The following is a 15,609-nucleotide window of genomic DNA, read 5'->3' on the forward strand; positions in this document are numbered from 1 at the left end:
GCAGCTCCCTGGAGCTAAGCCAGGCCTTGCTATTGTTTATCACACATTTTTGTTGTAAAATATCACTGAGATGGCAAGGAGGTATAGGAGAAAGCTGACCTGAGTTGTCCAGAGATATGTATAATTCAGCACATTTGGGTCCCCTATGGCATAGATACAGATGATAGAGACAGACATGCAGACAGACACTTCCATACACACACACACACACACACACACACACCCACACATGACAGCAGTGGCGGTGGGTGGGAAATAATTAAAGTAGATAACCCACATTCTTATCTGCTAAAGAAACTCTTCCAATTGTTTCAATTTTTTATTATCTGTCAACAGAAATCTTGATGATTGTCTTCCTATAATCAAAGAAAAAAAGTAGAGCAATTGTTATGATCATCCAGTCTCACAAATTTAATATTCCTTTATAGATAAGGTCCAATACCTTGGGTCCTCATTTTATATATTGTGTGTATAAGGCTTTTTACAAATACTAATTACAAGTCTGTTTTGAAAATAAAGTCTTCATAATACCCACTGTTGTTCTATTAAAATTTCCCTGCTTTTCTCAATTTAAATTTTACCTTATACTACTGGTTTTACTCAATAAATATATTCTGATAGTTTTCTAATCATAATAAATAGTAGCAATCTTGCAATTCCTTATTAAAACACCCAAGCAAAAATGTTTTTATTTTAAGGAACGTGAGCTTAAACCTCATGCATGTCTACTATGTTTAGAAACATCTAAATCTTGAGTTTAATATTTTTACATCAAAATGATTGTCTTCTGCGGGATATTATATACATATTCAAAGAGTCGACAGCATTTTAACTAATCATTAAGAATCTATAAAATCCTGGAATCCTTTGTGCTTTCAGTATTTTTATAACAAAAAAGAAATATTTAGTCAGCATAAATAATATTCAGAAAGAAAGAAATAGGAAGCAGAAAAAGAAGAATGTTAACAAAAACATTACAGAAAAAGCAAGCACTAGAACAAGTGACAAGAAGAAACACAGAGGGAACAGTGTGAAAGGGATATTAGATACATAACAGAGTCTATCAAAATATCCTCAAACACGCTGTGGTGTTGGCCAGTTTTAATTCCAGCAGTCAAAAGGCACAGAGAAGTGGATCTCTCTGAGTTCATGGCCACTCTGGGCTACATAGTAAGTTTCAGGCCAGCCAGGGATACCCTCCTCGGAAAAGTTTGCTAAATACATGTTAAGTATTAACAGAAGGTCTCCAAACAGGTACTCTTCATTTACAGTATACTAATTATTTTCATGAGGTTGTCATAAGTATGTAAAGGTTCTGACACACATGTAAGTACAATTTTTTCTAACACATCTAATGGTAGAAATGAGGCAATGCCTAAGTCTTGGGGTAGAGCTTCTATGGCAAACTTGATTCATGGATTACTATATTACTAAGTATGACTTTCTGCAGTGCCCTGATAAGGCCTGCATCTTGATCCCAGTGCTATGGGAGTATATGAAAGAAGAGAGAGAGTGCATCAAACAGCCATGTGTGCTCATAATCAACTCATGTATCTGTTGTGTGTTCTGCTATAACTTGTGATGACAGGCCTTTCAGAAGACAGACTCATCAAACTCTTTGAATAACAAAGTTACATTTATGATGGCAATCACTTTAAATAAAAATAAAACCACTACTGTGTAATCACATGCACTGTATTTTGTTTATCATTATACCTTAAATTCACTATTTATTTATTTATTTATTTATTTAATTTTTGTTTACTAGCCTTACTAGCTTCTGTGAAGCCCATTGGTCTTTGCTGCCCACGAAGCTTCAGGGCAGCCCTTTCACGGGCCACTTTCCCTTTACTCCTACAATTCAGATGATCTCCCCTCTGTAGCTCTAAATCTTTTCTTTCTGTCTCTCTGGGGTTATGGTTATCCCTTTCCTACTCCTCCTGTGTCTTAGCCCACATAACTCTAAGGATCCTGCCCATCTCCCTTTGCCCAGCCATTGGTTGTTCAGCAATTCTTTTGCCAATCAAATCCAGCTGAGACAGGCTTCCTTTAGCCTGTCTGTGGGACACTGCATACAATTTTTGGGGGGCAAGGAGGTAACACAATTAGCAACAGAACATCAGATGCTAAAAGATTAATTAAAAAAAAGCATTTATTAAAGTAGATTTTGAAAACTATACCTTATATTTATATTTAAATAAATAGGAACTTTTCATTCATCTGTTGCATATTCATGCTACTACATTAATCATCTGGTAGTAGTCAAATTAGCCAAGTTCCATTAAGAAACAACCTATACAATGTGTGTGTGTGTGTGTGGGTGTGGGTGTGTGTTTATATGTGTGACAACTACAGTACTTTTTGTAAAACTTTTACTAGGTTTGAAAAATTAAAACAAGGATTACTAACTGGGGTTTCATAAAATTGATCTGCATAGTCTTTTATTGTTAAGAATAGTTTCAAAATTCAAATGACAGTTTCATTGGGATGGCACAAATGAAAATATATATATTCGTTGGTCTCTGGGAATAGTGTTCTGCAGCTGTGAGGACTGTTTAATTCTGCTGTTTCTGTGGCTCTGCTTTTGGTCCAGATGACCTGTCTTGTGGAGACAGCGAGGTATTAAAATCACCTACTATTAGTGACTCAGTGTTAATCTGTACCTTTAACACGAGTGGTACAGTTTTTGTTTGTATTTTTATTGGATATTTTCTTTATTTACATTTCAAATGTTATCTATCCCCTTTTCTAGTTCCCCCCTCGGAAATTCCCTATCCCATCCTCCCCCCACTCTGCTTCTATGAGGGTATCATGAAATTTAATACAACAAAGCTTGGGGGTATGTGTTTAGCATAGAAGTGTCTTCTTGGTTACAAATTCTCTTAAATTGAATGAAGTGTGTCTTATTATTTCTTCTAATTAGTTTTAGCTAGAAGTCTCTTTTGTCTGATATTGAGATAGTGAAACCTGGTTACTTTCTGCAGAGTACTTTTTTCCCATTTTAAAAAATGCTTAGGGAGTATAAATCTTTAAAGCTGTTTCTCTTTCTCTCCTCTCAGCCTCTCTCTGTCTCTCTGTCTCTGTCTCTCTGTTTCTGTCTCTCTCTCTCTGTCTCTCTCTCTGTCTCTGTGTGTATGTGTGTCTGTTTGTTTGTTGCAGGTAACAAATAGTCAGATTTTGTTTCTTGATTTGTTTAATCAGCTTTTATTGTTTGATTGGAGAATTGAGGCCATTAATAGCAAAAGTTACTATTGGAATATGTGTTACTTGCCAGCACAGCATTGTTAATTTTCAGTGTTGTTGTGTTCTTGATGGTACCTTGTGTTTTCATAATTATGTCCTCATTTTTGTTCCAAAAATGTAGACTTTTTGATATTTTTTAAAGTTGTAGATGATTAATAAGTAAGCTATATTTTCACCCTTTATATATTCCATTCAGTATCTGTAACAAGACTAATTAATCTAAATATATAAAGGAAATAAAAGCTAGTTTCTACTTAAAAAGTATTTCCTAATTCTGTTATTTAAATTAAATTAATACTTTTTGGCAACATACCTTGCTTTATTTGCTTGCCCATAATTCTACTGGGACACTTGTTGCATCTGAAAAAGAAAAAGTCAGATGTTACTTATAACCTTTAAGTCACTTTTCTCTAGCTCAGTGCTAGAAAGTAGGCTTCACAAACACAGTGTCCTCGCTTCTCACCAAACATACTGTTTTCAATGACCAGAAAATGTTTTTCAATAAACAGAACCTAAAAGACATATCTCCTCATGCTAGTTGTAATTGCAAAATAATAAAATCAAATAGGGACTAATATAATGGCACCTAGTCCATGGGATGCAGCATCTGAGAATTAAGCAGGAATGTGAAGCCTAAAACTAAGATTGAGCAAAACCAGCCAGACTAAAAGTCGTTTAGAAACTAAGCCAAAACATATCAAAGATAACTAGAGTTTGTTCAGAAATAATCATTTTGATATATGGTTGTTCATTTATGCATCTATGTGCCTATGTGTTTATTTAGTGTGTGTCTGTGTCCAGGTGTACATGAGCACATGCCATCATGTCATGAAGCATTCATGAAGGTCTTGGTCAGTTGACAATTTGTGGGACAACTTGTTCTCTTCTTCCACATACGGGCTTTGAAAATTGAACCAAGGTCACCATGCTTTGCAGGAAAGGCCTCTACTCACTGAGGAACCTTGTATGTTCAAGAGTAATCATTTTTTTACAAAAGCTATTTACATTAAGGTTTTAAGTAGATTTAAACTGTATAAATTTACTTTCATGCTTTCAATAAAAATAAGAATACAAGGAGCTTTCCAAATTTATAAAATTTCTAATTTTGTTCTCTCTCTCTGTCTCTCTGTCTCTGTCTGTCTCTCTCTCTCTCTCGGTGTGTGTGTGTGTGTGTGTGTGTGTGTGTGTGTGTGTGTGTGTGTGTCACAAATGTATGGAGATGCATTGGCTGCACACACCAGGGCATTTATGTCTATGGAGGAAAGCTTTCTTCCACTATCTTTCTCTCTCTTATCGACTTTACATTTTTGAAACAAGGCTTCATTCTGAACCTAGAGCTCATAGTTCATTCAAGACTAGCTTGACTGTGACTGTAGGATTTCCTGTCCCTTCCCATTCCCCATTACTGTAATTACAGTCACTATGCCAAACTTTTAAGTAAATGCTGGATCCAAACTCATGTCCTTACATTGGCATGGAAGCAGTTTGCCAACGGAGCTCTCTCCAATCCATTTACTTTTGCTCTTTAGCAGCATTCATTGCTGCCTTAACTCAGCAGTAAACACTGCAAAGCCTACGAGTCTGCCAAGTTAAAAATAAGAACCACACTAGAACTGTAAAACTGAAAGGTTAACCAACCATTTTCAGGCAGTCTTCCAGGCCACTTGTTGATGGTTGAGAGTTTGAGAAAGATGTTGTCTGGTTTTCTCTCAGAGGGAGACTTTTTCCAGGTTCCGGGATGCTGTCAAAGCATCCAGTAGAAGAGCACTCGGTCAAAGGCCGAATGCTTTGGGCATTTACTGCGGGGCTGCTGTGCTGTGTTTCCATGTGCAGCTTTGACCTGCTCTTCTCTGTTTTTTCATTATTCCTAAGGAGATTGTAAACAGTAAAGTCTAAAGCTTCTACTTTCGCTGAAGGTCTATTAATTTGCTTGCATTTTAACAATACTGCCACAAGGTTAAATAAAATCTCCATGGAAATGGCATGTTAACAGTAAAGGTATATTTGAATATATCAACTGTATGCATGTGTGTGTGTGTGTGTGTGTGTGTGTGTGTGTGCATGAGAGAGAGAGAAGAGAGAGAGAGAAAGAGAGGAGAGAAAGAGAGAGAAAGGGAGAGATACATATATATGGGGAGGGGTGAGTTGTACTTATGAGTATAAAACTTTTCTAAATGTAGTTCATGTAACTCTTAAAGATATTGCAAATATGAAACTAGGTTTTTAAAGGAAAGGGGATAGGTACAGCTGTCAATGATGATAAGACTCTTGACACATAAGACTCTGCTTATCTAGACTGAATATGCTTAATTTCTTCATGATGTTATTGGAATATTTAATAAAAATAAAAAGAGTAATATAAAATTATAGATGTCCACTTTCTTGTTTTAAAGGATTTCTTATATGAAAATTTATTATAGTATCAATGTTCTTCTTAAATATATATACTTTATAAACTATCATGAAAGATTTAGTAACATGTGGATTTTACTATAGTGGAACTCTGTCCTCTAGACAAGATATGGCCTTTGCTCTCTTCAACTCTTTGTAGTAATTTTCTACACCAGAACTGTCGAAATACTGTGTCCCTTATCTTTATATGGAACTGAAGCCTCATGAGCCCTTCCTTTTCTATGAGGACATACAGACAGCTAATTGCTGCAAAAGAGAATGAATTTTCTTTTGGGGTGGCTTTAGCTCCATATAAGTTCTTCATTTTTTTGTGAATGAGCCTTTACCCGAGCTCTTGTACTTTACCCTGGCTCAACTCGCTGACTCACAAAACTAGGTGGAGTGAAACAGTCTTCCCTATAACATCAGTACAGGAAAACAACATTTGTGCCTCTCAAGAAAGTATTCACTCAACGTTCACAGGTAAAAGATTTTACAAATATCGCCTTTGAAAATGTTTGCCTTCTCCTATGTTCTCCTCATGTTTTAGGTGAGTATCACTAAACACTTGGCACTGGAAAAATAACTCATAGCAACTCAGGGGGCAAAAGTAATACTTGACCAGGTAATCAAAGAACCAGAGGAGGATATGACGCAGCTACATCATTACATCATTACCAAGGCAGCAAGGGTGGTAGTTGCCAATCTATCATTCATACATCTTCACAATTAATAATTTTTTAGCTATTTTGTGGTCTAGGCTATCTTTTGTTCCATTGTTAATCTTTCCCTATACCACCACAATATGCCTTTATGGAGAGTATAGAGACTAAGGATATTTTGTGTCCAGGCTCCCTCTAGTGGTACAAAGGTCACAGCAAAGAAAAAAAAAAAACATCAACTACCAGATTATGCCTAAGGAAGTAGGGTGGTGGTAATTGTACCTGTAGTTTTAAGATATGTTATGTTAGAGACAATTTAATATTCAGTACTTATATTTGTGAAAATTCTTACAGTAACATTTATGTCAATATCACTGTCTTAACTACAATGTTTCAAAAATACTCAGATGAAAATATATTCGATTGACTATATGAAAACAGAGGGGAAGATAAGGGGAGTGTGGGAGGGACTCTGTGAGGGGATACAGGGAAGGGAAACAGATGTAAATCAATAAATTAATTAGCTAAAAAGAAAGACAAAAAGATTAAAACAAAAATAAATGCATATGATAAAAGGCAGAAAATATGATAACCTGTAATAGAGTGATCATCTAAAATTAAGTCAATATATTATTTCTAAAAATTATATCAGTGAATTAGCATTAATAATTAAACTTCATAAACAGTATTTTGCTAACAATTAGGATTTAGAGAACAATTATTGAACCCACTATACTTTCCACATATACAGTTTTTTTTACTTACTTGTTTAAGTAATATTGAACTGATTTTCTAATACTTAATTCTTCATAATAGAGGTACTTATAGCGTTCCAGTTCTAACACACGCAATGCTTTGCTAACTCTCAGTTTAGAGAGTGTAGATTTAAGGCTTCTAATTTTGGTTTCCATTGCATTTATTGTTGAAGTTGTATAGTTCTCCTTTAAGAATTCTGAATATGGTTTACTTGTTGCTTGTGCCTGGAACATTAAAAGCCTGTGTGTCAAAAGCAATTACACTCAGCTAATGCAGGTGTTTGATGACTATAGTTTTAAGTTAGTCAAATTTCAATTATAAAGTAAGAGATAATAGAATCTCAATTTTTCATCAATTTTAGTTGTATTGCATCAGCACAAAATTTGACTTTCTCAATTCTTGTATGTGAGGTACTGGGCTTAAAACCAGATCTTCCCATATGCTAGGGAAGAGATATAGGACCTGTATTTATAAAAGAAAAAGATATAGATGATTCAAACACTTAGTGGACACTTCCATTAGTGGAAGCTCATGGACCTCAGAGATACGGATTGGAAATTATAGAGGAATGAAGGCTGGAGGAAGGAACCATCGCTGTATAGCAGTTGAAATTTAAATTAATTTATCATATAAGCTAAAAATCTATGAAACACATAAGAACCAACATTTACTGTGTGAAAATATGGGTTTCTAGTTTATACACTATCTGTATACAAATTGTCAAAAATTCAATGCAAATTACTTATACTAAAATCAAATACAGATACCACCGTTAATCTATGTTCTAAAAAGGACCTTGGAAGTTGGAATTCAGGAAACATTATACATACATACAAACAGATAGATAGACAATCAGTCACAAATATAAATCTAACAATAATAGTTTAAAAAGTCTACCAACTTAAGGGAGGATGGGAAAGGTTTGAGGTAGGTGTAAGCTGTGAGGGGATGGAGGAATATAAAGGAGGGAGAGATTGATGTGATTATTTCATTTAAGGTTAGGTTAAAACAAAGACATAGACAATGGTAATATAACTAAATAGTCAAGAGAACCTTCTAAAATATGCAGCTTGGAAACAGGATGAAAACATTTATTCAATCACTCAGACACAGGTAATTTCTTAGGTAAAGGAAGAACTAGAGGCTCTATGTCATAACAGAAAACCCAAGAATGATTTTGATATTGAAGACTAATTCTTCAGCATGACCTCATAGCCTGAACTATTCCTTCTTACTTGTCCCTTCATATAGCCTTGTATTTTTGTGTTTGGAGTATTTGGAGAAAGTGTGTAAGCAAATAGTTGAGTAGGTAAATTGTAAATGTCATCACATAAAATGGAGTCTATATGGAGAGGAATTATATCTGAGAGTATATACTCTAGAAACTATGACCTCTGTAAAAGAACCTTGTAGTGAATGGTAATGTGGTTTAAAATTTTTTATCTCATTTTGTTGAGTATAGGCTTTTGTATTAGTATCCGATGATTTTTTGGATTTCCTCAGTTTGTGTTGTCTCCCTTTTCATTTCTGATCTTCTTAATTAGGATACTGTCTCTGTGCCCTCTAGTTAATCTGGCTAAGGCTTTATCTATTTTGTTGATTTTCTCAAAGAACCAGCTCCTGGCTTGGTTGATTCTTTATATAGTTCATTTTGTCTTCATTTGGTTGATTTCAGCCTGGAGTTTGATTATTTTCTGCCTTTGACTCCTCTTGGGTGAATTTGCTTCTTTTTTTTCTAGAGCTTTCAGATGTGCTGTCAAATTGCTGGTGTATGCTCTCTCCAGGTTCTTTTTTGAGGCACTTAGAGCTATGAGTTTTCTTCTTAGAACTGCTTTTATTGTGTCCCATAACTTTGGATATGTTGTGGTTTCATTTTCATTAAACTCTAGAAAGTCTTTAATTTCTTTCTTTATTTCTTCCTTGACCAGGTTATCCTTGAGTAGAGTGTTGTTAAGCTTCCACATGTACGTGGGCTTTCTATTATTTATGTTGTTATTGAGGAGCAGCCTTAGTGCATGGTGATCTGATAGGATGCAAGGAATTATTTCAATCTTCTTGTATCTGTTGAGGCCTGATTTGTGACCAAATATATTATACTGTCTACCTGGATGAAATGGACAATTTTCTAGATAGATACCAGGTACCAATGTTAAATCAAGGTCAGATAAATGATCTAAACAGTCCCATATCTGCTAAGCAAATAGAAAGAGTCATTGATAGTCTCCCAAACAAACAAACAAACAAACAAACAAAAACAGGACCAGATGGGCTTAGTGCAGTGTTATCAGACCTTCAAAGAAGACCTAATACTAATACTCCTCAAACTATTCCATAAAATAGGTATTCTACCCAATTAATTCTATGAAGCTACAATTACTCTGATACCTAAACCACACAAAGACCTAACAAAGAAAGAAAGCTTTAGACCAGTTTCCCTTATGAATATCGATGAAAAATACTCAATAAAATTCTTGCAAACCGATTCCAAGAACACATCAAAATAATCATCCATCATGATCAAGTAGGCTTCATCCCAGGTATGCAGGGAAGGTTCAATATAAGGAAATCCATCAATGTAATCCACAACATAAACAAACTCAAAGAAAAAAATCATATGATCATCTGATTGGATGCTGAGAAAGCATTTGACAAAATCCAGCACCCCTTCATGATAAAAGTCTTGGAAAGATCAGGAATTCAAGGCCCATACTTAAACATAGTAAAAGCAATGTACAGCAAGCCAGTAGCTAGCATCAAACTAAATGGAGAGAAACTTGAAGCCATCTCATAAAATCAGGGACTAGACAAGGCTGCCTACTCTCTCCCTACCTATTCAATATTGTACTTGAAGGCCTAGTCAGAGCAATTTTACAAGAGAAGACCAAAGGGATACGAATTGGAAAGGAAGAAGTCAAATTATCAATATTTGCAGATGGTAGAATAGTATACTTAAGTGACCCCAAAAATTCTACCAGAGAACTTCTAAACCAGATAAACATCTTCAGCAAAGTAGCTGGATAGAAAATTACCTCAAGCAAAACAGTAGCCTTCATCTACACAAAGGATAAACTGGCTGAGAAATAAATTAGGGAAACAACACTCGTCACAATAGTCACAAATAATATAAAATACCTTGGTGTGACTCTAATTAAGCAAGTAAAAAATCTGTATGACAAGAATTATAAGTCTCTGAAAAAGGAAATCAAAGAATAACTCAGAAGATGGAAAGATCTCCCATGATCATAGATTGGCAGGATTAATATAATAAAAATGTCCATCTTGCTAAAAGCAATCTACAGATTCAATGCAATCCCCATCAAAATTCCAACTCAATTCTTCACAAACTTGGAAGGAGCAATTTGCAAATTCATCTAGAATAACAAAAAATCCAGGATAATGAATACTATTCTCAACAATAAAAGAACTTCTAGTGGAATCACCATCCCCAAACTTAAGTTGTACTACAGAGCAATTGTGATGAAAACTGCATGGTATTGGTACAGTGACAGGCAAGTGGATCAATGGAATAAAATTGAAGACCCAGAAATGAACCCACACACTTATTATCACTTGATCTTTGACAAAGGAGCTAAAACAATTCAGTGGAAAAAAGACAGCATTTTCAAGAAATGGTGCTCGCTCAACTGGCAGTTAGCATGAAGATGAATGCAAATCAATCCACTCCTATCTTGTACAAAGCTCAAGTCCAAGTGGATCAAGAACCTCCACATAAAACCAGATACACTGAAACTAATAGAAAAAAAAAGTGGGAAAGAGCCTCAAGTACATGGGCACAGGGAAATTTTTCCTGAACAGAACACTAATAGTTTATGCTCTAAGATCAAGAATTCAGAAATGCGGCCTCATAAAATTACAAAGCTTCTGTAAGGCAAAGGACACTGTTAATAGGGCAAAATGGTAATCAACAGACTGGGAAAATATCTTTACCAATCTTATATCCGATAGAGGGCTAATATTGAATATCTACAAAGAACTTAATAAATTAGACTCCAGGGAATCAAATAACCCTATTAAAAATGGGGTGCAGAGCTAAACAAAGTATTCTCAACTGAGGAATACTGAATGGATAAGAAGCACCTAAAGAAATGTTCAACATCCTTAGTCATCAGGGAAATGCAAATCAAAACAACCCTGAGATTCCACCTCAAACCAGTTAGAATGGCTGAGATCAAAAAGTCAGGTGACAGCAGATGCTGGCAAGGTTGTGGAGAAAGAGGAACACTCCTTCATTGTTGGTGGAATTGCAAGCTTGTACAACCATTCTGGAAATCAGTTTGGCGGTTCCTCAGGAAATTGGACATAGTACTACCAGAGGACCCAGCTATACCACTCCTGGGCATATACCCAGAAGATGCTCCAACATGTAATAAGGACACATGCTCCACTATGTTCATAGCAGCCTTATTAATAATAGCCAGAAACTGGAAACAACCCAGATGTCTTCCAACAGAAGAATGGATATAGAAAACATCTACACGATGGAGTACTATTCAGCTATTAAAAACAACGAATTTATGGAATAATTAGGGAAATGGATAGATCTGGGAAATATCATCCTGAGTGAGGTAACCCAATCACAAAGAAACACACATGGCATGCACTTTTGTGATAAGTGGATATTAGCCCAGAAGCTCAAAATACCCAAAATACAATTCACAAACAACAAGAAACTCAAGAAAATGGAGGACCAAAGTGTGGATGTTTCATTCTGTCTTAGAAGGAGGAACAAAATACCCATCGAAGGAGTTGGAGAGACAAACTATGGAGCAGAGACTGAAAGAAGGACAATCTAGAGACTGCTCCATCTGGGATTCCTTTCCATATTCAATCATCAAACCCAGACACTGTTGTGGATGTCAGCAAGTGCTGGTTGACAGGAGCCTGATATAGCTGTCTCCTGAGAGACTCAGACAGTGCCTGACTAATACAGAAGTAGAGGCTCACAGCCATCCATTGGACTGAGTACAGGGTCCCCACTGAAGGAGGTAGAGAAAGGATCCAAGGAGCTGAAGGGTTTGCAGCCCCTTAGGACGAACAACAATATGAACTAACTAGTACTCTCAGAGCTCCCAGGGACCAAGCCATCAACCAAAGAGCACACATGGTGGGACTCATAGCTCCAGCAGCATATGTATAGCAGAGGATGGCCTAGTTGGTCATCAATGGGAGGGGAGGCCCTTGGTCCTGTGAAGATTTATGTCTCAGCGTAGGGGAATGCCAGGGTCAGGAAGTGGGAGAGGGTGGGTTGGTGAGCAGGGACAAAGGGGAGGAAAAAGGGTTTGTTTTTGGTTTTGTTTTTGATATTTTTTTGGAGGGGTAACCAGGAGAGGAGATATCATTAGAGATGTCAATAAGGAAAATACCTAATAAAAAAATAAAAAAAATAAAAAAAAGAACTATTAAAAAAAGATTTTTATCTCTGTTTTATGTAAATGTGGGGGAGGCAGGTAATGGTACTTTTCCAGATCATAAGAAGGTGTGGGATCTTGTGGAGCCAGATTTACAGGTAGTTTTGAGTTACTCAACATAGGTTCTGGGAACTAAACTCAGAAGATGAGTGAGCATGCTGAACTACTGCAGCATCTCTGGTTTGTATAAGATGTTAGCATCAGAGCTGGAGAGTTGGCTCAGCGTTAATGAGTATTATGCTACTTATTGACTTGAGATATCTTTAATTTTCAAGTGGGAGGACTACATTATATTATGACTAAAGTTTTGGGTATGCCAGTTTTAAAGCCTTTAATTCTTTAATTTTCACTAAGTAAGACCTAATATGAACTTCCTCATATTACAGGAAATAAGTCCAAGAATTGATAAGTGGGGTCATGTAAAATTAAAATATTACAGAAACACCAGAGTTCTATGGCAATCTCCAAAATTGGAAAAATATATATTATGTAGAATGGACAAAGACTCCACCTACCATTTTGAAGACTGCCTTAGGGGGAAAAAATGAAAAGGTGAGAATGAAGTCAGATGACTGCCAACACTAAGTTAAGCAGTATCCCTATTTCATAGCACTGACCCTCTGAAATTGGTAGCCAAATTGTAAGGGACAAAGAGAGCCCAAGCTCTCTTTGAAGTAGAGCTGCTTGCTCTAATTGAGTTCCATCTAGTAATTGGCAGCAACATCTAGAGAAACTAGATCACAACCAACAAATAAGCATAAAGATATTGGAACTGCTGTAGAAAATTTTATGCTCGGTTTCCCTCAGTTGCAATTTCGTATATGTAAGCAAATTTGCCTCTAGAATATTATTTCTAGTTAGAACATGTGGAAGAATAGAAATATTATTTGTAGTCATATAGCAGAAAACAAAAACTGTATGCTGGTTGGGAAACAGCCTTGCACTCACAGTTTATCAAAAGGTTATGCAGTGTTATCAACGTAACTCAACAATCTCACCAAGAAGTATTCTTCCAAGATAAAGGTAAAAAATGAGGATATGTATAGTCTTGTGCATACCACACTAATCTAATATGCTGTAAGCAAAAACAACATCTAATGGATCATTAAATAAAATAAATGCTGTACAAGAGAACATTAGCAAAGATAAGAAATCAAGCAGTAACACCTACTACAAGAGGAATGGACTTTGAAAACATCAGGTTAAATAAAAGAAGCAAATATGGCTACTTGCTTGAATTGTCCAGAATTAGGTAAGTCTGTAGAGAAAATATAGCTTGGTATCTCCCTAAGACTGAGTAGGAGAGGGTAATGTGATGGAGTAAAAACATGAAATTAATTTTGAAAAAATGGTTATAAAATTATGGTTATGATAAAGAGCTATGAGTATATTAACAAAACATTAAATTTTACAATTGGAATATTGCATATCATAGACAGTAGTTGCACATCAATAAATTGATCCAAAATGTCTTTATAGTCATAAGTTAGGTTCATGTACTGCTTGCCTTTAAAATCTGGTGAGATATCAAGTCACAAGAGAATCAATGAATAGAGTTTTAATAGGAAAAGTAAAACTTTCCCTATTATATTAAGTCTTCCACACTGCTTAAACATATTTATCCACATGCTTAAAGTATAGAAAGATTTGTATTTTTCTCAATTAAATGAATTTTGGACACAAAATTAAACCTTACCAAGCATTCTGGCACTGTAGCTAGAGTACTTATTCCAAGTTGGCAGGTTTCAAAATCTCCTTGAGAACCACGTGCTCCAATTTCATGTCTATGATCTGTCATCTTAAAGGATTTCCCAATTCTGTTAATGTGTAATGAATAAATATAGGTTAACAAAAACTGATTAATAACTTCTAACAGAAAATATGATAATTTACTTTATCATGAAAATATGTCTGGAAATTCTACACTTCTTATTTAATTGTAGCTAATTTCCCCTGAATGAATTCTAATTAAATAATAATCATATGCAAATAAGTTAAAATTAATTAGAATATTTTGTGTAATAGTTAAATAAAAGGTATTACAGTTTGAAAAAGTATGTACATATATAACATTAAGCCCTTATCATCTGTCACCAGAGGTCAGTTCAAAGTATGAAAAGAAAACTTAAAATCATGCACAAGTGATACACTAAGAAATGTAATTATATGTGTGATTATTGACTATGTTACTAAAGTCACTATAGTTAATTAAATGTAACTGAGGAGTGATGAAAACAATGGGAATTGGAAGTAGAGTCTGAGCAGGTACCACACCAATGTATGAAGGGGACTGAATTAAGCATCAAGACCATGCTCTGTTGACAAAACTTACATTTCAACAATAAAAGCTTATTTATAGCCAGGAAGTGGTGGCACACACCTTTAATCCTAGTACTTGGGAGGCAGAGGCAGGTGGATTTCTGAGTTAGAGGTCAGCCTGGTCTACAGAGTAAGTCCAGGACAGCCAGAGCTATACAGAGGAACCCTGCCCCCACAAAAAAAGTTTAATTATAGAACTTATTGTACTTTACTTAAACTGTTTAGCTAGCCTAGAAAATGGAGTCTTTGAAGAATCCTAGTAGTCAGTATTTACATGTTATATTCTAGGGTAAATATTACTAAATAAAATGTATGAAACTCTCAAAGAAAAAACTAATTTAAATGCAGAAAAAAAAGAAAAAAAGAAAATCGGATTGAACGGCACACACACACAGAACAACAGACCTTGGATTTGCAGGAGCAGTGGGGGAGGTTGCTACATGGTAGGGATTTGGAGGGAAGAAAGGAAAGAGGACATGATGTAATTATATTTGAATTTCAAAAAGTAATTTTGAACATGAAAACAAAAAGCAAAAGTGATGAGGTTTGTAAATATTAACGTAACAATTGGAGGTTAGGCAAAAATCATGTAAGTTATTAGGAAAGATATTTTTTCTAGGCGACATTATTGTTTGTTAGGTATACATAAGGACACATTTTTGGAGTGCTCAAGGAATTCTGGAACTAATTCTCACCAGGTAACAACGCACATCTACAGTAGCCTTCGAATCATCCCATAACTGCCAAGCACACTTTGCGTGAAGGCGGTATCTGAGGCATAAACTTCAAGGAAAGTCAGTCTCCTGCCT

The 15,609-nt window shown here is 35.5% G+C and overlaps 1 protein-coding gene across 3 annotated transcripts in view; it reads right to left on the reverse strand.

Moving 5' to 3' along the window:
• Positions 1-286: 286 nt before the first annotated feature.
• Positions 287-15,609, reverse strand: part of LOC116090633 — a 109,089-nt gene continuing 93,766 nt past the window's right edge. For all 3 annotated transcript variants that reach the window (XM_031371333.1, XM_031371335.1, XM_031371334.1), the window contains 5 exons: positions 14,178-14,298; positions 7,062-7,276; positions 4,882-5,110; positions 3,557-3,603; positions 287-356 (listed from right to left, as the gene is read on the reverse strand). In XM_031371333.1, coding sequence (XP_031227193.1) covers positions 3,583-3,603; positions 4,882-5,110; positions 7,062-7,276; positions 14,178-14,298 — 586 coding nt within the window. In that variant the 3' untranslated portion in view covers positions 287-356; positions 3,557-3,582. The remainder of the gene's footprint in view (positions 357-3,556; positions 3,604-4,881; positions 5,111-7,061; positions 7,277-14,177; positions 14,299-15,609) is intronic.

This window comes from Mastomys coucha, unplaced genomic scaffold (genome assembly GCF_008632895.1).
Source record: "Mastomys coucha isolate ucsf_1 unplaced genomic scaffold, UCSF_Mcou_1 pScaffold15, whole genome shotgun sequence".
Lineage (NCBI taxonomy): Eukaryota > Metazoa > Chordata > Mammalia > Rodentia > Muridae > Mastomys > Mastomys coucha.